This window comes from Dreissena polymorpha, chromosome 8 (genome assembly GCF_020536995.1).
Source record: "Dreissena polymorpha isolate Duluth1 chromosome 8, UMN_Dpol_1.0, whole genome shotgun sequence".
In the NCBI taxonomy this organism is placed as follows: Eukaryota; Metazoa; Mollusca; class Bivalvia; order Myida; family Dreissenidae; genus Dreissena; species Dreissena polymorpha.
In genome coordinates, this window is record NC_068362.1 from 17435480 (window position 1) to 17458145 (window position 22666).

A 22666-nucleotide genomic window follows, 5' to 3' on the forward strand; every position below is an offset into this window, starting at 1 on the left:
TAGCTAACAGAAAAAATGCAAAAACAAACAAGCACCAATAAACAGTGTAATTTATATCAGATTTATCTAAAGCTAAATAAATATTTTGCAATAATTCTGGTGTGATAGGCAAAGCTTGTTTAATTTTATGACATTTTATTCTAGAAATGCCTTTCAACGTAAGATTTAATATAAATTGATTAACTTCTTCTAAAGAGAAACCAAGAAGTTGATGCATCGTGCGTACTCCACTGACATAATTTCTAATTGATTTGACAGCTTTAAAAGATCTACTTAAAAATTGGACATATAACTGCAATGTAAGTGTAGAAGCAGGAAAGAAAACTAACCCGAAATGGCAGCAAAACAAAAGAAAAGATTCACACTGGAACTTTAAATTTTTCCTGGATCCCTCAGCATAAGCTCTTCTATTGGATGCCTTGAGGTCATCCCTCAGAACACGTAATTCTCTTTCGGAAAAAAACAACATACATCAATAAGAGTACTACCAAGTATTTACAAATTCAAAATCCTCTTTTCTAACAAAATGTTCATTCAATGCAATATCTTTTGTACAGTCTTTAAATAGATTGGCATGGCCCTCGTTTAAATGCCATCTAGACAGATAATCAGCTAATCTGTTATCAATGCCTGGAATATGCACATATTTAATTTCAAATTCATACAACGCTGCAAAAAAAGTTAATTCTCTTAAACACTTTTTTATAAACTAATATTTTGATTTTACAGAGTTTCAAGCTAGACAAACAGCCATATTGTCACACTGTACCACAATTCTTTTGTTTTTAAATTTCATGTACCACAAGTGCACACACACCACAATTGATAACATTTCTAACTTGCTTATGTGCAAGTTTTGATTTTGTATGGCTGTGGGAAAAATTGCATGAAAATTATGTCCCTGTAGATATCCACCACAACCACTTAAGCAAGCATCACTAGAAAATATATTGTCCGTAGTAGACCATGTCTCTGTTGAAATGACTGAAATGCCATTATATAATGGTAAAAATGTTTTCCACCACTTCAAATCCTGTTTCACATGAGATGGAATTTCAGAGTTCACCACATATATCTCTCGAAGCCAATTCAGTAATCTGTTGATGTAAACACGACTGGCTCTGACACAAGCTCCTGCAAAATTTAGCTTGCCCAACAACTGTCGTACTTCTTTCAAAGTAGCAACTTTCTTAACTAACCACTCATCTACTAATAACAATATTTCCTGCAACCTATCATTAGTTATTTCCATAGTCATTTTACCTGTATCAAACAAAACGCCTAAGAACACCATCTTAGTACAAGGTTCTACTGACTTGTCTTTGGCTTCTTCTAACCCACACTTTTGTAATACTGTTTCTAAACACAAATAAGCAAATTTGGCATATTCTTTCCTCTCAGCCCCTGCAAAGTCATCAAGATAATTTAAAATTATCACACCAAGCTTTTACAAAATGTAAGCTACAGCGTTTGTAACTCTCTGACAAATATAAGCTGCAGATCTAAGACCCATTGATAGCACAGTGTCACAAAAAATATGTTTTTTATAAATAAATGACACTAAATTGTAATCTCCTGGGCATATATTAATTTGACGATTAGCCCGTTTTAAATCTTTTTTGAACAGCAAACAACCTTTGCCTTTTTATTTAATCAAGCTACACATATCATCTATCTTAGGAAAAAATAAATTTATAGTGTCCCCTAGATATTCTGATTTTGCTACAAAATCATTCAATGCTTCACCTTTAGGGAAACTCAAATCTAAAATTATTCTTCTATCATGAACATCTTTTTAGGGGACTGTATTTAAAGGTGAAATCTTTAATTTGCTACTAAAAGGATTAGATCTAAAATGACCTAATATAGCATCATATTGTTTTTCTTTTGTCAAATAATTTAACATTTGTTCTGAAAATTCATTGCAACCTTTATGATTATAATATTTCCATACAGGAAGTGTGTTTTCTAGAATGCTATCCCATCCTGCTGCACCAATTGGAAACCATATTTCAACAAATCACACACACTTATGTCATTATAATCTTGTAACATTTTCTGCATATAAGCTGTGTTAATTTTGAAATTTACTGGGATTTTGCATCCGATAAAATTATGTTTACCAGAAAGTTTTACTTTCTCATGAAATGCCACTTTTTCTAATGTTTCATTTACTGTGCCTTTTGTCTTAATACAGATTTTACAAGTTCTAGAGTGTGAACATAAATGATTATTTACGGTTTTTGTAAATGATTTTGATTTAAAACAGAATTTTGGCAAGAAAGCTTCCAATATCTCATTTTCATCTTCAAACTTCTGCGATATTTTTGTGAGTCATATCACTCGACTGGGGCATTCCGAGGAGCATTCTGGATGTGGTAATTTGGTTTGATCCTTTTGCCAGCTAAGTCCCACAGATGTGTAGAGCATATCTCATCTTGCCTTTTACTACGGCGATATGGTCTGTTTTATGCTGGCATTTGTTTCTCTGATATGAAGCACAAAACCAAACTGTGGAATCTTCTTTGAGTGGATTTTCAGCCTTTTTTGTCTTGAAATTTACATTAGAGTTCCGTTTTATGCTGCTATGACCTTTAATTAGGAATCTATTTAAAATGGCTATTTCCAGATATTGAAATTCATCACTCCATTTCTTTTTTCCCAACTCAATTTCCCTCAATACTGCGGCATAATAACATTTAAGACCTTCGAAATCATACGATGAACTTTGATAAAGAATTAGTTTAAGAAGTCCTAATCTCCCTTTTCTTTCAGTTTTATTTGTTTGTGAATCAGATATTATTTCCAACTCTCCAGCGATCAATATATTGAGCCCAAGATCTTCAAACGATATATTTTTACTGACAAATTCATATCGTAGATATGTATGAGGGTACCTTTGTGTACATTTAATGTTATCCTGTGATTTTATTGCTATGCCTGATTTTTTGCGTTTATCTTTTCTTATTCTGTGCACACTTTCCCTGTCAGATTCAGATTGAGATTCTTCATAAGAATTTGTGGAATACTGTGTAGAAGTGGAAGATGAGCTGTTAACTTCTTCACTAGAATCGCTATTATCTGAATCTGATATTAACCGTAATGTAGAGATTTGTTTTTTTAACAGTCTTTTTCAAAGTGTTATTCTTTGTTAACTCTTTGATTGTGAGTTTTTCTTCCTTATCTTTATTTTTAGTTTTAACATCAACAATGTCATTCTTTAAACTTAAAGAGTTTACTTTACCCTTCAGTGATTCCACTTTTGCCCTTTGCCTGTCTAGTTCCTTTTTCGTCTCATGGAAGGCCCTTTTCTTGGTTAACTTTTCTTCTTCGAGCTTCAACCTTTCTTATTCCTCCTTTATCTCCAAAAATTGCTTTTCATCTACGTCTTCATAGTCCTTTGGCAACTGGAGGACACCATATTGATTCACTTCGGCTTCCGTCATTATCTCTGAACTCCTAGTTTGGTTCTTCTTAATCACTTCGAAAGCCCCTTCTGCCTTTCCAGACGTATGTAACGTGTTGTAGTCTATTCTTGTTGTGTCCCTTTTTGATCGATTGCTCATTATTAATTATAATCAACACAAGTCAAATAACATTTTCATAGAGACTATCTTTGCCAGGGTAAGCAACTTTTTTAATTATGTGGTTACACTACACTATATTTTCATACCATCGTTCTTTCCACTGTTTATAAAATTAATACTATACACAAGTAAACAAAACACGAGACAGAAAACTGTTTATATCTTGCGATGACGTTGATTTGTACTTTGTTTTTACTACATTTTTACTGTAATAAATGTTCAATATAGAGATACTGATTGACAACTGACAGAAATCTCTACTTGACAAAAGAATCCTGTCCACAATATTCCTTCAAATAAACCAAAGTCACAAACAATAGCAATGACTTAGAACACTAATAAAATTATTTTCAAGTTAATTTTTTAAACAACGCTGTGTGTTCGTCTATTACAAAAACAAGTATTGAACATAATTCGCGGATCTCGTGCACACGAGATACCGAATTGACCAATCAGATAAATGATGATTTCATATCACCATTCTAAAAATAGAAGCTCACACAACATGAACTTTTGTCATGAAACTTAAACATTTTAATCCTATTAAAATTAGCCTTTGCTGCGTTTTGACTAAAATATGAGAAATTATTGATGCAATTATGTTTTGGTAAAAGATGCTTCAAAATTGAAAATAAAAGTATTTTCAGGAAACGATTTGCTAAGCTTGAACTTACATAGCTGGAAGGGAGATGAACAAAATATTGAACAAACAAACTTTTTTCCATTGGGAATGGCTCCAAATACCAGACCCAATTTTGAACAAAAAAACACTGAATAATCCTGCAATAAGCATGAGAATATGAGAATATAATTTGTGATGTTGTTCTCAGGACTGCATGATAAGTGTTCAACAACTATGGTTACAGTCTGAAAATCTTCTTTCATACAAGTATTCAATTGTTAGAATATACATTTTTTTAAAGATTTAATTTAATGTTGATATGAAATTCACTATTTAAAAGAGACAAATGTATATTAAGCTGGTTGAAAATGGTTAAAGATTATTAATTGAGTGTCAGATATATTTCAGATTGAATTTCAGTTTTTAGTTTCTTCATAACATAGCTTTGTGGTATTTTATTATGCTCCCCCAAAATTTATTTTGGGGGGAGCATATAGTCGCCGCTTCGTCTGTCCGTGTATGCGTCTGTCTGTCTGTCTGTCCGTCCGTGCACATTGTTTGTCCGGGCTATTTCTCAGCAACTAATGACCGGAATTCAATGAAACTTTATGGGAAGCCTCACTACCAAGAGGAGATGTGCATATTATCAGCGGGTTCTGGTCGGATGATTTTTCACAGAGTTATGGCCCTTTGAAATTTTTGAAATTTTCCATTGACTGTACATATAGTGCAATTCTTGTCCGTGCTATTTCTCAGCAACTAATGACTGGAATTCAATGAAACTTTATTGGAAGCTTCACTACCAAGAGGAGATGTGCATATTATCAGCGGGTTCTGGTCGGATGATTTTTTACAGAGTTATGGCCCTTTGAAATTTTCTATAAAAAAATTCTTGTCCCCCCAACTACTGTGCCCTCAAGACGTTTCCTTTTATCTGAATATATAGTGCAATATTGTGACAAAAAAAACCTTTAGGGAGCATCACCTGTCTCTGACAGTTCTTGTTTTTACCAGATATAGTTATTATCCCGCCCAAGGTGTAGGGATATAGAATTGGTGTTGTCCGTCAGTCTGTTTGTCAATCCATCAGTCCGTATGACACACAATTTTGTGTTGCGGGGGATAACAAATTTGCTTATTATTGATCCAAACTGGGTTTTATTCAGCTTGTTGGTGTTGCAAGATGACTTGAAGCGTCAGAAGAAAGGGATCAAACTCGTCACTGAGCACATGGTGGAGATTGAGAGAATGATGCAGTCTCACAGACTCTACCTGGAAGACTTGGGACATAAACAGGGAAAAAACGGTCTGTATATTTCAGTCTTTAAACTAATTGTTTGTTGACCGTTTGCCACACAATTATGTGATCACATAAAAATCACTTTATGATTAAACAATAAATGTCTTGTGTATATTATATATTAGTATTTTCAACTGTATAATCAAGTTATCCTAAGTTAATAACAGTAGTTCTTTGTCTTTTGAACGGAATTTCGGGAGATTCAGTAAGTTGAATTTTCGTATCATCATTTTTTTTTAAGGAACCCCAAAAATCATCAACTTGTTCTTAAGCTTGAGAATTATTAAGACTTGAACTCAAAAAATGATCTGGCTTTTTTTTTAAAACATGCTGATAATCAAAGTAGATTATATCATCTATCAATCAATACAGATAAAGAATGCTATAATTATGTTATGAGAAGTTTAATGCTGGGTGACTTAATTAAAAGTTATTTTTGCAATAGACCTATTTCAACTGTGTTTTTGACTCTTCTTAGCACATATTGCTTATGAGGACCTTTTAGGACAGCCTGCTGTCAGTCGTCATTCAGTCCATTTTTGAAATGCATCGGCTAACTTTTTCTTCTCACCACTTCTTCTCCTTGATGGCTGGGCAGATTTTAAACTTAACTTCACAGGATTAATCCATTAGTTACTTTCTTTGAAAGTTGTTCAATTCGTCCAGTATGCTGCATCTTTAGATCCCCATAGCTAAGAGTAGATTTGAAAATGATGACTTCAAAAATGTTCATCTCTGAAACCACAAGTGTTATTTTTTGGTCTTCAACATTTTTTTTTAATGGCTCTCAACTAACTGTGTTTAAATCATGCTCCTGGGGTTAAAACTGGCAACACCTGACAGGTCATATGATTTATATGGACTAACTATATAAATCTTGATTCAGGGGTTTGTTATTGGTTTGTTACATCGAATGGTGGTCCTCTGCAAAGTTACTTTGAATAATGCCCATGTGGTAAAATTTGACTTCTTCTAAGGGGTTACTTGTTGTTTTTATTAATAGCAAATACTTTAATTTGAGCTGTGCTCTGTGAAAATGGGGTTTAATGCATGTGTGAAAAGTGTCATCCCAGATTAGCCTGCGCAGTCCGCACATGCTAATAAGGGACGACACTTTCTGCCTAAACTAGATTTTTGCTAAGAAGAGACTTTCTGTAAACGAAAAATACAATAAAGGCAGAAAGTGCACATGCATTAAACCCCCTTTTCACAGAGCCCAGTCCAATTTGTTCTAATACTGCCTTAGGCCATTTCAACTATGTGTGATACAGGGTAAAAGAAACTTGATAATTACCACAGTATTAAAACAAACATCACAAAATCTGTGCATAACAGTTTAGTTTCTACATGTCTAAGGTGAGCAACTTATGGCTTTAAGGCCATCTTTTGTAATTTAATTAGCTCGGCTGTTTTTAGAGAAAACCCGAGGTATTGAGGCGTCGTACTAAATCCTTTACATTTTGTTAACCTTTTTAACATTGGCTCTAAAATCAAAGTGCTTCCACCTACAACTTCGAAACTTCATATGAAGATGAACCTTGATGAGTTCTACACGCCACACTTATTTTGGGGTCACTAGATCAAAGGTCAAGGTCACTGTGACCTTAAAAAAAAAATCTGACAAGCTTTAATTTGTTCAAAACTGCACCCTCAGCCAAGCGGTGGCATCCGTTTTGCAGTGCCCTTGTTAATTTTATGATGCCTCATTGCTAGCATGTTTCTTTTCACAGAGTTGATGGGAATAACAAATACAAAAGGCACGTTTATTCACATTGCTGCCCGACAGTCACCCTATCCTGGTACTCACATTGAACGGTTCCCAGTCTTTGACAAATATGTGCCTTGGGAGGTAAGGAGAACTTATTGGTTATATAATCTGTGAGAAAAAGGAAAAAAAACTCATTCTGGTAAATTTGGCTTAATTTATTGCGTTATGTGTTGTCCCTTAATACCCTGTGCAGTCTTCACAGGCTAATCAAGGACGACACTTTCCGCCTTAACTGGATTTTCATAAGAAGAGACTTTCTTCAACGAAAAATCCTTAAAAGGGACAAGTGTGTCCCCTATTAGCCTGTGTGGACTGCTAATCTTGGCTGACAAAGTATGCACATGCGTTAAGCCCATATTTCCCAGAGCGAGGCTCAGTCATAATAATTTGTTGTTGTTACATTCAGTATTTAATTTATACTTGGTCACTGTTTCACATCATTGCCATGTACATGTATGTTGTTTGATCCTCCTGGTGTAACTAAAGATTTCCTTCCAGTCAATCCCTGGATCTGTGTTTCCATCTGTCCATCCAAATATGTACTCTAATATAACTGAAGAAGTACTTTAGCTAGGTTGATAAAACTTTGTATTAGGACAGAGAGCCAAACTGTTAATATGTATGTTAAGTTTTGTCAGTCCTTCTGTCCATCTGTCTATCCTTAAAATTTGGATCCTTCAATACCTCTATCTCTCGATAGAACTTGGTGTGTGGATTGAGAGCTATATGGGGAATGTACATGCTATTTCTTCTTTTTTTGTCAGCCAAAAATTTGTTTATCCTATGCTTTCAGAAATGTGTGTAAACTAGAATCTGGATCCTGAGACAAATCAAAAAGTACTGAACCATTTCCCCCATAAGAAGCAGAGTGAAAATGGCTTTGCAAACAGCATACAACCAGAACAGCCTGCGAGTAACTTGCGGTCTGTTCAGGTTTTATGCTGTTTGCTCCTCATAAGTATCTAAGGTTTAGAGATGAAGCCTTAACAACTTGAATCTTTTAAGATAGGGAAAATAGAAAATACGTTTCTAAGTGATAAAGGGTTAAATACATATTTAAGTAATAAAGGGTTAGATACATATTTAAGTGATAAAGGGTTAAATACATATTTAAGTGATAAAGGGTTAAATACATATTTAAGTGATAAAGGGTTAGATACATATTTGAGTGATAAAGAGTCATACATTATTTTGTCAGACCAAAATTGTGGTTATAATTGTTACAGAAATAATTTAAAACAATAAAACTGCATCCCACCAGAACTAAAAAGTGCATAAGCTTGGGTAATAAAACTCACGGGGATCCTGTTTGTGGGCTGACAATATTTAAACCTTGACCACTTAGATAAGTATTTTGACGCATTTGTATTCCCCTAGAAAGTTATATGTAATTAAAGACCTTTCTTACTAGATTAAAGTTAATTTCCAACCATAAGATACTGATGAGAAGCAAACAGCATAAAACCTGAAAAGACTGCAAGTTACTTGCACGCTGTTCTGGTTTTATGCTGGTTGCAAAAGCCATTTTCATTTTGCTTCATATGGGGGAAATGGTTAACCAGTATGAAACTGCTGTTTTGTCTGGGACAAAGCTCGTGTGCAATTAGATATGAGCTGTGCTCTGTGAATGGTGGTTTAATGCATGTGCGTAAAGTGTCCTCGCAGTCTGTACATGCTAATCAGGTACGACACTTTCCGCTTTTATTGTATAATCTGTTTAAAGGAAGCATCTTCTTAGCAAAATCTAGTTTAGGTGGAAAGTGTTGTCCGTGATCAGCCTGTGTGGACTGCACAGGCTAATCTGGGACGACACTTTACTCACATTCATTAAACCCCCTTTTCACAGAGCATGGCTCATATTAAGTTATGAAGTCAGGTGTCTGAGTTAGCATGAAGTCCTCTTTGAAATATTAGCTGTGTTATAAGTGTAATTGCAGTAAGTTCCAACAACAAAAATACAACATTTTGCCATTGCACTTTCATTGAAACTTTCTGTAATAATACTTAGAATTTTACACTGTTATTATTTCAGCCTATTTCAGCATAAGATTTTTACAAGTCCTGGATTTTTTTTAAGGGTCTACTCATAATCATCTGAGCCTGGCTCTGGGAAAACAGGGTTTAATGCATGTGCATACAGTTTTGTCCCTGATTAGCCTGTGCAGTCTACACAGGCTTATCAGGGATGACACTTTTCTTTTTATGTTTTTTTTTTTTTAAAGAAGAATCTGTGAAAAAAATCATTTTTAGAGGAAAGTGTTGTCTTTGATAAGCCTGTGTGGACTGCAACGGCAAATCTGGGACAACACTTATATGTTTTTCACATAGTGATTAATTTCTTCTATTTTCTACAGATCCTGTATGATGTGTATGATCCGAAGACCTTTTCCCTTGAGAAGTCTAAATTTCCAGAGAGTGAAATCCTGTTTGTCGATGAGGATATTTTAGAGTGAGCGATAAAGTATAAATTGTTGATGCATTTAAATATAAATTGTTTTTACATTTAAATATAAATTGTTTTTGCATGTGGCCTTTGATTCTTACAAGATTAGGCAAATAATGTCTCTATGGCCTCATCATTATCTGATACAGAAGGCATAGAGAGATTAGCTTGTCTGTATTTTGTTGCTTTGTTTGTTTGTCTGTCTGTCTGCCTGGTCATGTTTTAAGGCATACGTATGTGCACTTAGTCATGGTTAACTAAGGAAAACTGAGAGTTTGTTAACTGATTGCTGTGAATTCACAGAAATAATGTAAATATTTCTAGCAATACAATTTTAAAAAAACAAACATCTTATTTAGAATTATCCTGATGAAGTGTGAGAAGGCATTCCGGGCCAGTGATTTAAACATTGCTCACAGCAATATCCTAGACTTCATGCCGCAATGGAACACGGTAACCAAGTATAAGGAGAACGATGTCACCGTGGAGGTTGACCGGCGCTCCTGGATCTACGTGAACGGCATCCCAATGAGATATGCTGTAGACCCACTTGAGATACCCATGTAAGTATGGTCACGTAGTTTGTTTTTCTTTGACGGCATGTATTTTTCTCATGATTTTGAAATATTGATTTCTGTGTTCTTGAAAATCTCTCACTAAGAGGTATTTAGTTTGTTTATTGATATTGCAAACAATTTAATCCCAGTTGCCCAGTCAGAAGAGCACTTCTTGTTCTGATCCACAATTTCTACAACTGAAACCCATTTATTTGCATAAAATCATCAAAACTAGGATCACTGCCTTGGAACGGTCAATACAAACCAGTTTGAATGCTAGCCTAACTTCAAACTTACTCCAGAATTAATCACAAACAAAAAGTGCTTTATCATTAGTTTTTGCACTTCACGAAACATCTTGAGCATGCATTTGGAATAAATTTTCAAATGAATTAAGTAAATATATTTCATTAATGTTCTGCCAAAACCACTGTTGCATGTTCAAATGATGGATGAAGAAAGTGTTAATTGGGATAATAAGGCTTAAAACATGTGCGTAAATTGTCGTCCCAGATAAGCCTGTCTAATCCGTAAAGGCTTATCAGGGACAACACTTTCATCCTGAACTGAATTTCTGCTAGAAAGAGACCTACTTTAAACAAATTATAGCATCAAAGCACAAAAGCAGAAAGCCCAGGATAATGTGGGATTTACGCTCATGCATTAAGCCCAGTTTTTCCTGAACCAGGCTCATAATGTTTTAATTCTGATTTTCATCAGCAACCCAATGGGGCGTACAGGCATGAGAGGTAAAGGTGTTCTGTGGCGGTGGGGACCCAATCACATGATCAAGGTTGTCGTGACCCGGTGGCGTAGAATGAGGAACCCAGACGGCACCTTCAAGTTCCTGTATGTAGAGGGCAAACGCGTCCTTGAGTTCATAGCTGTACAGAAGGTGGACGTCACAGAATCAGACTTTGCTCTTCCTGGGGTATGCCTACTGTGTAAACTAAGTTTAAATTAGTTTGTTTGATAAGTTTAGAAGCTACATAGCTATGTTTATTGATTTTAAACTGAACTCATGTACAATAGCATGTACAGTTAGGCAAATATGTGTGGTGTTTTTCTTACCTGGTTGTGTAAAATGCAAACAATTAGAAATTCAGGCATTTGCGACCACAAAAATGTTCGGAATGAACCATATTTATTATTTATATATGTGCTGCATTTGTTCTTCTGCAAAATCACTTTATTTACATTAAAAAGCTTAAATAGGCAATCTATGGATAGATTATTATCTATTGTACTTACTGTTGAGTCATGTGTTTTCAAAATAAACAATTCGAAAATGACCCTGTCTGTTTAAGAGATTTAGTTAACCTAAACTATCTGGAAGTGCTTGTAACACAGCTTTACATATGACCCACTAACACGAAAATAGGTCATATTATGCAGTAGAGGGTCAGCGTAGACCAGACCAGCCTGGACATCAGTGCATTCTGGTCAGGAGCTACCATGTATACTAATAATTCCACGAAACTTTGCATGACTTTAAAGCCAACAGGGTAGCTCCTGACAATACTAAGGGACTACCTAGGGTGGTCTCGTGCTACACTGCCAGATTATGGCATATATATAACTACCAATTTATGCTTGACATGGCACATATAGAATATAATGTTAATAAATCATGTTGCCCTGAGAACTTTTACGAGTCCATTTGGTTGTGTGAAGTCAAGCCAGGATATGTGACACAACTAGTGAGACCGAAACATGTTTTTAGAAAATCAGGCTAATACAATATTCCATTATTATCTAGCTTTCTTTTTACACTCTTAAAGTACCATAAATAATTGCACAATATTTTATTTCTAGTTATTTTGTCCGCTTATCTGCCTATCATGAATGTGTGATGTCAGAGTCACTTGTTGAAAATAAATAACAATCTTTTTCAAGGCAGAATATTACTTGCCAAAGTCAACCAAATCTTTGTATTAAAAAAAAACAAAGTCTGGCTGCTAGACTACAAAATAGAAAATGCTTGAAGTGAATATTTTGTTTTTGTATTTGAGTGTTAAATAAAATATGTCTGTTTCAGAGAAATGATAGGTATATAATAAAGTATTTTAGCAGTACTGTTGTAGATATCAACTGCTGCTGCATTTCTTAGTCTGTGATTTAAGTACATCCATCGGGTACTGACCAGCCCCCAGTCTGTGTCAGGTTTTCATTAGACATAAAGTACATGCAAATTAAAATGTGAAAACTGGGCTTAATGTATGTGCGTAAAACGTCATCCCAGATAAGCCAATGCAGTCTTCACAGGCTAATCAGGGACGACACTTTCTGCTTTTATGAAAAAAATTGTTTGAAGAACGTCTCTTATAAATGCAAATCCAGCGTAGGCAGAAAGTGTTGTACCTGATTAGCCTGTGTGGACTGCACACAGGCTAATCTGGAAAGACACTTTATATACATACATTAAGCCCAGCTTTCATAGTACAAGACTCCAATACAGTTTTTATGTCCCCCAGTCTATACTGGGGGACATATTGTTTTTGCCCTGTCTGTTTGTTTGTTGGTTTGATTGTTGGTTTGTTTGCGTCAAACTTTAACATTGGCCATAACTTTTGCAATATTGAAGATAGCAACTTGATATTTGGCATGCATGTGTATCTCATGGAGCTGCACATTTTTAGTGATGAAAGTTCAAGGTCAAGGTCATCCTTCAAGGTCAAATGTCAAATATATTGGGGGGACATAGTGTTTCACAAACACATCTTGTTATGAATGCTTGTTTTATCTGTAATCTGTGATTTCAGGACGTTTTGCATGGACTAAGCAACCCACACAGCATCTTGTGTCAGGCGTTCATCAGGCAGGTGTTGGGCAAGGAGAAACAGAAGCAGTACGACACAGATCACATGATTCAGGTGGGTCTTTTGTGGAAGTGATCTTGGATGTTGCAGAGGGTCCTATACAGTTTTTATACGCCCGTCTATGACGGGACGTATTATGGTATACCCCGCGTCCGTCTGTCCGTCCGTCTGTCCGTCCGTCTGTCCGTCCGTCTGTCCGTCCGTCTGTCCGTCCGTCCGTCCGTCCGTCCGTCTGTTAATGTCGTACGCTACGTCAAATATCCTTTGACAGATTTTCTTCAAATTTTAACACAATCTTAATATTGATAAACCCTGATCCCCTTTCGTTTTTGACGGAATTCTGAATTGTCGTTCCAGAGTTATGGGACTTTGTTCGTCAAAATTTCGTGATTTCATTGAATGTCCTACTGTAGCTCAAATATCCTTCGATGGATTTTTTTCAAATTTCAACACAATCTTAATATTGATAAACCCTGATCCCCTTTCGTTTTTGACGGAATTCTGAATTGTCGTTCCAGAGTTATGGGACTTTGTTCGTCAAAATTTCGTGATTTCATTGAATGTCCTACCGTAGCTCAAATATCCTTCGATGGATTTTTTTCAAATTTTAACACAATCTTAATATTCATAAACCCTGATCCCCTTTCATTTTTGACGGAATTCTGAATTGTCGTTCCAGAGTTATGCGACTTTGTTCGTCAAAATTTCGTGATTTCATTAAATAAACTGAAGTAAAAAAATGATTCAAAGGGTTATTTATTACCTTACTACTTCATTGGCGAACGACGGGCGTATCATGCGCTCATGGCGCAGCAGTTTATTAAAATGTGGTAACTGTCACACAGTCCCTGAATTCTTTACGATTTTCAAGAAATCATTTAAACACTGTATGCATGTTTACTTGATGATAAATGTTTTCAATGTTGTATGAATATTTGGAATTGCTGTAGTATCTTGTTATTTCAGATTTAGCTTTCAAAAGTACAAAAAATGAAGAAAGTCAGTTCAAATGAATACTTCAACAACCGGTCTTTTTAAATAAAAAACTTGTCACAATTATTCAAAGGACTTGTGTTTAGTTTGGTTGAGAAATTCTATTGTATGGCAAATCTCACCATATCTTGATTCAAGTTGACAAAATCTCATTTACTGGTTTAAGTGTCTGCTCTTAATAAGCTGGTACACCAGCTTACACAGGACAAGAATGAGTAGGTTAAGTGACTGTCTGACTGTCTGGATATGAACAAATGTAACATAATTTTTAAAAGTCTTCTTATGTGCCAGATTTGATATGAAAAAGGTAAAATATTCAACAAAACAATATCTTCTTATGTATCAGATTAGAAAGTGTTCTATTTTAGTTCTTTCTACCTTTATATGAAAAGGGTAAAATATCAACAACAACAAAATCTCCTTTGTATGTGTCCGAAAAGAAAATGTTTTTTTTTCAGTTCTTTTCCAAGTTTGCCGCAGGGCCGCCAGAAAGCTTGCCCAGCTCCCCTGGGCTGGGTCAGATGCCCTTCTCACTAGCTGCACGCTCTGTGTCCATCTACAGTCAGCAGACCTCGGTCATACAGCCCTTGGCCAGGTCCAATATGGACTCAAGGGGCTTCTGGTATGTTACATCTTTTGGATCAAGTATATTTGAAAAATAATGTTGTGGGTTCATGGGCCTTTTACTATGATTCATCATTTAGATAAAGTGAATTAGATGACTGATATGGATTCAGTGGGCTTTTGGTATGCATTTTGATAAAGAGAATTTGACACATTATATAGATTCATGGTTTAGCATAGTTGACTAATGATAAAGAATAAATAGACTTTTGGTATACTGTTTGGTAAATTCCATCATTTAGATCAAGCAATCCTGACCAATTATGTCGGGTTTTAATGTCATAAATACATTACCAGCTATCTCCTAGCTTTTCTCCTTTCCAAGAGAGTTAAGTCATCCGGAAAATATTCAAGCGCTAGGGAATCGTCCACACCCATAATGATACCAATTCAGGTTAAACATAATACAGTGTAACCTAACCAGAAATCAAGAACCACAACTCATCTTTCCTTTCCGGACAGCCACCAGGACACGCCATTCTTTTGGCTCTGGACTTTTTCGGGTTTTAACCAGGTTTTTCGAAGGCTTTTGCTGGGTTTTTCATTTTGAAGTGCGCTCATGTACATGAGCACGTACAGTACGAGGATTTCGTGCTTGTCTCTCAATAGGCAATTGAGGACATTTGTACAGTAATTTGTTTACATTTTTATGCCCCCCTTCCAAGAAGAGAAGGTATATTGTTTTGCACATGTCGGTCTGTCTGTCTGTCTGTATGTCCGTCCATTAGATGGTTTTCGGATGATAACTCAAGAACGCTTAGTCCTAGGATCATGAAACTTTATAGGTAGATTGATCATGACTTGCAGATGACCCCTATTTTTTTGAGGTCACTAGGTCAAAGGTCAAGGTCACGGTGACTTAAATGGTAAAATGGTTTTTGGATGATAACTCAAGAAGCATACGCGGCCAAGAGGCCAAACTCTGAACAATATAACTGAAGCAACTGGTCTGTAATCCTAAATCTATAATTATCAGTCCAATGAAACATCATCATTTGAGTAAAATAAAGTGGATCAGTAAAATATTATCAGAATATGAGATTTTTTTGTATATTTTGTATATTAAATATTGTGTTAATGTTTAATTTTGTTGATTAATATAAATATAAGCAGGACAGGGGAGGTAATACACTATTATATCTTTCTTATATACAGGGGAAACAAATGCAATAAGTTTAAATTTCATGTTAAATAAATAGAGGATATTTGTTCATGTCAGTGTGAGATCATTTGTTATTTTTTTCATTGTCCCTTGACATATTGCTTTCATATTTTGCATACTTGTTTACCAACATCACCTCAACCTATAAACAAGAGCAGACAACTCTATCAAGCATTTTGTCATAATTATTGCCCCTTTTATACTTAGAATATGCATATTATTGATAATTCTATGTTAAAGTTTGCGTACTACCCCAAATATTTCCTATATCCTTTGACATATTGCTTTTATATGTTGCATACTTGTTTACCAACATGACCCCAACCTATAAACAAGAGCAGACCACTGTATCAAGCATTTTGAAATAATTATGGCCCCTTTTACACTTAGATAATTAAACATTTTGCTTAAATTGCCATAACTTCTTTATTTATGATCATATTTTATTATTACTTTGACAAAACAACACTTACCTGAATACCACAATGGATTCCACCCAAACAATACCCCACGCCCCTACCAGAATCCCTTTCCCCCACCTCGGCCCCCCCCCCTCCCCCCCAGATGATAACTCAAGAATGCTTACTGTTAGGATCATGAAACTTCATTGATCATGACTGGCAGATGACCCCTATTGATTTTCAGGTCACTAGGTCAAAGGTCAAGGTCACAGTGACTCAACTAGTACAATGGTTTCCGGATGATAACTTACATTAGGTCAAAGGTCAAGGTCACAGTGACAAAAACGTATTCCCACAATGGCTGCCACTACAACTGACAGCCCATATGGGGGCATGCATGTTTTACAAACAGCCCTTGTTTGGTTTCACGTTTTATTTTGTGTGTTAAGGACATATCACTTTCTGAAATGGTCAGAAGTGGGTAGGGTAATGTAAAAAATAATTCCTTATTTTAACATTCTATATTAAGTTTGGAACAATGTGCAAAATTAAAATAACATATACTTAAGTGATAATGAACCAATTCTAATGAAATCTTTCAAAAAGAGTAAATAATCACATGTTTTCACCTTATAAACCACTTTTTTTCTTGGGCGTTGTATGTCCTTATTTTCTTATTTTGTTCATAAATCCAGTGACACCAGCTGGAACCTACACCTACACCGAGGACCGGTCCTGTCCGGTCACCGATCAACCGGTCACCGATCACACCAGTCACCGGTCATTAGACAGAAGAAGAAGTCGTTCTTCATCATCGGATTATTCTTCCTCCTCTTCTTCATCGTCGAATGCCTCGTCATCATCAACGAGTTCTTATAATAGGAGTAGACATCGGACACGGTCTTCTTCGTCGTCGCTACTATCGAAAAGCGATCATGTCAAAGCTCAAGGAGACACTTTTATAGGAGATCTCGTTCTCAATGCAGCCGATCTACATCTTGACGTTGCAGGATTCAAGAACGTTGACGACCCTCACGTAGACATCATCGTACCTACCATTCGTATTGTCGTTCACCATCTTATTACTTTATGGAATTGCATGTCTCCATGTCAAGTGTGTCGGTTCTCATGTTGACATCCACACATGTTGCAGTCACTGGGCCTTATTTATTTATGAACACTAGTTCATTTATCTCTCAGGCTTTCAGTTTAGGAGTTCATCTCGCCACTACGGGTATCTTCTACGTTACCTAGCCGTGTACCTCCTGCTGCTACCCTGTCGAATCCTGATACTATGATGGATTCAAAATTTGTCTGGACAATTTGTGCCCATCAATACTGATAATCTACCGTCGACTTGCGGTTTACATTATCAGTTTACTGACCATGGGGATGGTCATTCTTCTATAATTCCAGATAATTCCAATCTGGTGCAAGATAGTGTTCCATTTATTCCTACTTCTGTCTCCGCTGATTCCATACACACCACTGGTATTGCAGAGAGTGAGGCTAAATCAGGCGCAGAGTCTAACGTTGAGGCTGATCACTATTTGTCCTCTATCAATCAGGCCTATGAACTTATGTTCCACACTCTTGGTGAAGACTACTGTCCTTGGCCTGCTGAGTTATCTACTAGTTTGACAATCTCTGTCACAGAAAAGTTAGCACTTATATATGATCCAAACAGAATTAGTAAGGCGAGATCTCGTATTGATCCACGTCTTCCTATTGGTTCCACTTCTTTTGCGGTTTTTCATTGATTGGAATCCGCTAATAAAGCTATTCCAAAACGTGGAGAACTGTGGTAAGTTCCTAAGGATCTGTCTGATCCTAAACATCATGAAGGTAGTTAAAGCTACAAGCCTCCTGTACCAGATGGTCCAGATCCGGACATTAACAAGCTTTTACATATTATGCCAAGTGCTTCCAACTCTGTTTCTATTCCTTACTCCATTTTTGAAAATTGGGAATTGAGAGAGTGCAGATCATTAGGTCTAACTAACCAGATAGACTTTATGTTGGCGACAATTTTGCAGATGGTTTGTGATTGGTCGGACTCTGTTCCTGAGGAACTCCGTGATTTATTAATTCATCTCTCACGGACGACATTGTCCTTATCACATAATTCTGCTTCTTCAATGGCCAAGATGCTGAGGATTCGTACAGACCTTATCCTTTCGTCTTTACCTAAAGATTTTCTGTTGGAACCAGGTATGAACTCGCTCAGAACGGCTCCTCTCACATCAGGGTTCCTTTTTGGTGGAAGGATACAAGAAGCAATCACAGCTGACAAAGATGACCAACTTCATGCATCTTTAGCTAGAAACAATTCTGGACAACGTTTAGGGGTCTCTAAGCATCCTGCTTCTAGACCACCAGCAGTTCCAGCAGCCAAGAAGGCTAAGAGAGGCAACCTTTTCTCTAAAAAGCCTTCTTTTAGTTCACTGTCGGGTCTTAATAGGTCGTCTTCAAATAACATACTTTCTTTTTCTCAGAAGTCTTCTAGTAAGGTTTCTGGGATTCTGGGAAAAAGAACAAACCCAAGCTGGATCAGAGGAACTTCAAACCTTCTTCCGGCAGGGAGACACCCCCTCCTTATCAGCCCTAGGGCCCTACCCTTTCTACCGCCAGAACCTCCGATGCCAGAAATACCAGTCGGGGCCAGGCTTTTCCACTTTTCAAATCGATGGCTTCAAATAACTTCAGACGCATGGGTTCATTCTCTTGTGACAAAAGGCCTGACTTTTCAATTCAAAAAAAGGCCTCCACTTTCTCGCGTCCCTATAGAGCTGGTATCATCATAATTATCCACATATCCCAGATTCCATTCTCGATCTCTTGGAAAAACAGGCGGTAGAAAGGGTTCAAGACCCTTATTCTCCAGGATTTTACTGTTGTCTTTTTCTAGTTCAAAAGAAAAATGGTTCCTGGAAACCAGTAATAGACGTATAGGTATTCAACAAGTATCTACTCAAACCAACTTTCAAGATGGAGACTCCGTCCTCCAACAAACCCCTGCACTGTGGGGGAGTGTCTTTGGATCTAGAAGATGGCTTACTTCCATGTACCTATACATCCCAACTACCAGAAGTACCTGCGCTTCGCCTTTCGAGGCCAGGTTTACCATTTCCGGGCTATGCCATTTGGTTTGGCAACTGCCCCACGAGTTTTTACCAAACTTATGGCTGCAGTTGGAGCACACCTCCGAATTCACGGGATTTTTCTTCGTCAGTATTTCGACGACTGACTTTTACACCAGCTCGATTGTCTGTTGCTTCTACACGATCTAGAATTCGCTTGGAAATAACTTTTCGTTAGGGCTCCTTCTCAATGCAGACAAATCAGACATCATTCCTTCTCAGGATTTCATTTTTGTGGGAATGAATTTCTTGACACATCAATCGGGTCAGAGTGTCACGTCAACGTATATCAGACCTTCTGGTTTAGGTCAAATGGGTTTTGTCCCAATCTCATATTACAGCTCAAGAATTTCTCTCTCTCAACAGTATCCTGAGCTCAGTAGCAGACTTTGTGCAGTTGGGACGTCTCTACCTACGTCCTCTTCAGCACCATCTCTCGGCTTGTTGGAAATGGTCTCCGGGCAATCTACTAACACAGATTCCAATCCTTCCTGCATTAGTGTCTCACCTTTAGTGGTGGCTAGACTAGGAGATTCTCTTGGCAGCAGTACCACTCCTTCCTCCGCAACCGTAATATCTAATAACGGATGTGAGCAAGGAAGGGTGGGGTGCTCACCTGGAACCTCTCAGTCTGATTTTAGTTTCAGGGTTGTGGTCTGATCAGGAATCTTATCTACATATCAACAATATAGAAATACGAGCAGTCTTTCTAGCTGTATCTCATTTCCAATCACATCTTCGAGACTCTTGTGTGATGGTTTCAACAGACAACACATCAGTTGTGACTTACATTTAGGCTCAGGGTTATCTTCTGGCCAATATATACCAGGTCGCCTCAACGCCTTGGCGGATGAGTTCGGTTATCCCCTGGTTGACCTATTTGCGACCAGACACAACCACAGACTTCCTCTGTATGTGAGCCCAGTTTACGATCCAGCAGCGTGGGCAGTAGACGCACTTTCGTTCCCTTGGAACCAACTGGACGCTTACGGCTATCCCCCACCCATTCTAATTCCCCAAATATTGGCGAAAATCAGGGTGAGCTCGTGCAGGATACTCCTGATCGCCCCTTGGTGGCCCAGGAGATCTTGGTTCAACGATCTTCTCAGTCTCCTGAACGATTATCTCAGGAAACTTCCTCACAGGTCAGATCTTCTGTCTCAAAGAGGCAGACTACATGCGGATCCAGAAATGTTTTTTTACACGTCTGGCCGTTATCAGGCATCTCTGCAGAAGAAACGTTTTTCTGTCAGGGCTTCAACCCTGGTTGCTCCTGCAAGGAGAAAATCCATGAGAGCAGTCTATGATGCTCATTGGAAATTCTTCTCTAATTGGTGTATTCGAGGGAAAATTGATCCCCTCAATCCATCTGCTAGACGCATAGCGGATTTTCTCAGCTATCTTTTTGATGATAAGAAACTTTCTCTTAGCTCCATCAAAGGATACAGATCTATGATTTCGTATACATTGGCTTTTAGTAAGTCAATTAGTCATCACAAGTTTGTGCTGATCCAGCTATTTCGGAACTGATTCGAGCTATGGAGCTTAATCGTCCTATATCTCGTACACTTGCTCCTAAATGGGATTTAGCTTCACTTACTAAGGCTCCCTATGAACCTCTTGATCAGGCTTCTTTACAGTTCCTAACATGGAAGACCATTTTCCTTCTTACTATGGCTTCAGCCAAAGGGAGAAGTGAAATTCATGCTCTTTCTATCAAGGATTGTCATTTTTCGTTTTGATTCCTCAGATAAAAAGAGTAAAGTCTATTCGAGGTTCTCGCAAGAGACTTATTGCCCCCCCCCCCCCCCTTTTAACGGAACCCCTTTCTGCGGCTTCTATTTCTCGTTGGGTAGCCTCGACTATAAGGAAGGCTTATTCTTCAATTTCATGGAGTGATTTATCCCTGTTTATGATAAGACCGCATGAATTAAGAGCTCTTTCGGCTTCATGGGCTTATATTAATCACACCCCACTGTCTGAAGTGCTTCAAGCGGCTTTCTGGAGGAATCCGACCACCTTCTCCTCTTTTTATCTTCGCTCTTTTGAGTGCCAACAGGACAATTTGTATATGTTGGGTCCTCTTGTAGTTGCTCAAACTGTAGTTTCTTTGGCGTAAGTACTCTAGTGCCATCCGAGAATTAAGTACAATACTGTACTAACGAAGATTATCAGAGGACATGATTCTACTATCTCTGTCTGAAAACCTGAATATGGGTTCTGCTGTGATGGGAAAAGATCTGCGAACCTTCCCGCCGCAGCTGCAAAATCAGCTAGGAGATAGCACGTAATGTTTTTATGACATTAAAACATTTTTTTTTAAGTAAAATTCATTTTAATTATTAAATACTTACCTGCTATCGGTAAGTCCCACCTTCGACCCCACTAATCGACTATTTATAATTTTGTAAAGGAAAGATGAGTTGTGGTTCTTGATTTCTGGTTAGGTTACATTGTACTATGTTTAACTGAATTGATGTTATTATGGGGTTGGACGATTCCCCAGCGCTTGAATATTTTCCAGATGATTTTACTCCCTTGGAAAGGAGAAAAGCTAGGAGATAGCAGGTAAGTATTTAATAATTAAAATGAATTTTACTTTAAACAATTTGTTTTAATATGTTAAGTTAAATCATTTTTATAAAACATATTGGACAAACGATATGGATTAAAAGGACTTTAGTATGAGCAGTTCTATATTTTAATTAAAGCCTTATAATACAAATATTGTATAGTACAATTACTATTATTATTTATATATAATTATTTTATGATGCCAATGTACTTGCAGCCCAACGCTGCTGTACAAGGGTTACCTGGACGATCCACGTAACACAGACAATGCCTGGGTGGAGACAGAAGTCTGGAACTTCCACTATGACCATGGCGACACATTTGACAGCAATCTACCTGAGGTAGGTTAAGTATAATAGCAAAATTACATGAGCTATGTTCTTTGAAAACTGGGTTTAATGCATGTGCATAAAGTGTTGTCCAAGATAAATCAGGAATGACAATATCATCTTTTATGAAAAATGTATTTTAATGAAAGTAGCTTTTAAACAAAAATCCTATTCATGTGAAAAGTTTTGTCTTTTATTAGCTGGTGCGGACTGCACAGGCTAATCTGGGATGACACTTTACTCACATGCAATAAGCCCATTTTTCCCAGATCGAAGCTCAGTCTACCAAAGTTTAATTGTCTATTTCAGGAAACTACCATGATTAACTTTAAATTTAAGATCTCTAT

At 37.0% G+C, this 22666-nt stretch overlaps 1 protein-coding gene across 4 annotated transcripts in view; it reads left to right on the forward strand.

The window, feature by feature from the left end:
- Positions 1-22666, forward strand: part of LOC127841285 (transient receptor potential cation channel subfamily M member-like 2) — an 84851-nt gene that overhangs the window by 55725 nt on the left and 6460 nt on the right. For all 4 annotated transcript variants that reach the window (XM_052369983.1, XM_052369982.1, XM_052369985.1 and 1 more), the window contains 8 exons: positions 5376-5515; positions 7240-7358; positions 9632-9726; positions 10080-10283; positions 10998-11208; positions 13040-13150; positions 14548-14711; positions 22208-22331. In XM_052369983.1, the coding sequence (XP_052225943.1) occupies positions 5376-5515; positions 7240-7358; positions 9632-9726; positions 10080-10283; positions 10998-11208; positions 13040-13150; positions 14548-14711; positions 22208-22331 (1168 nt within the window). The remainder of the gene's footprint in view (positions 1-5375; positions 5516-7239; positions 7359-9631; positions 9727-10079; positions 10284-10997; positions 11209-13039; positions 13151-14547; positions 14712-22207; positions 22332-22666) is intronic.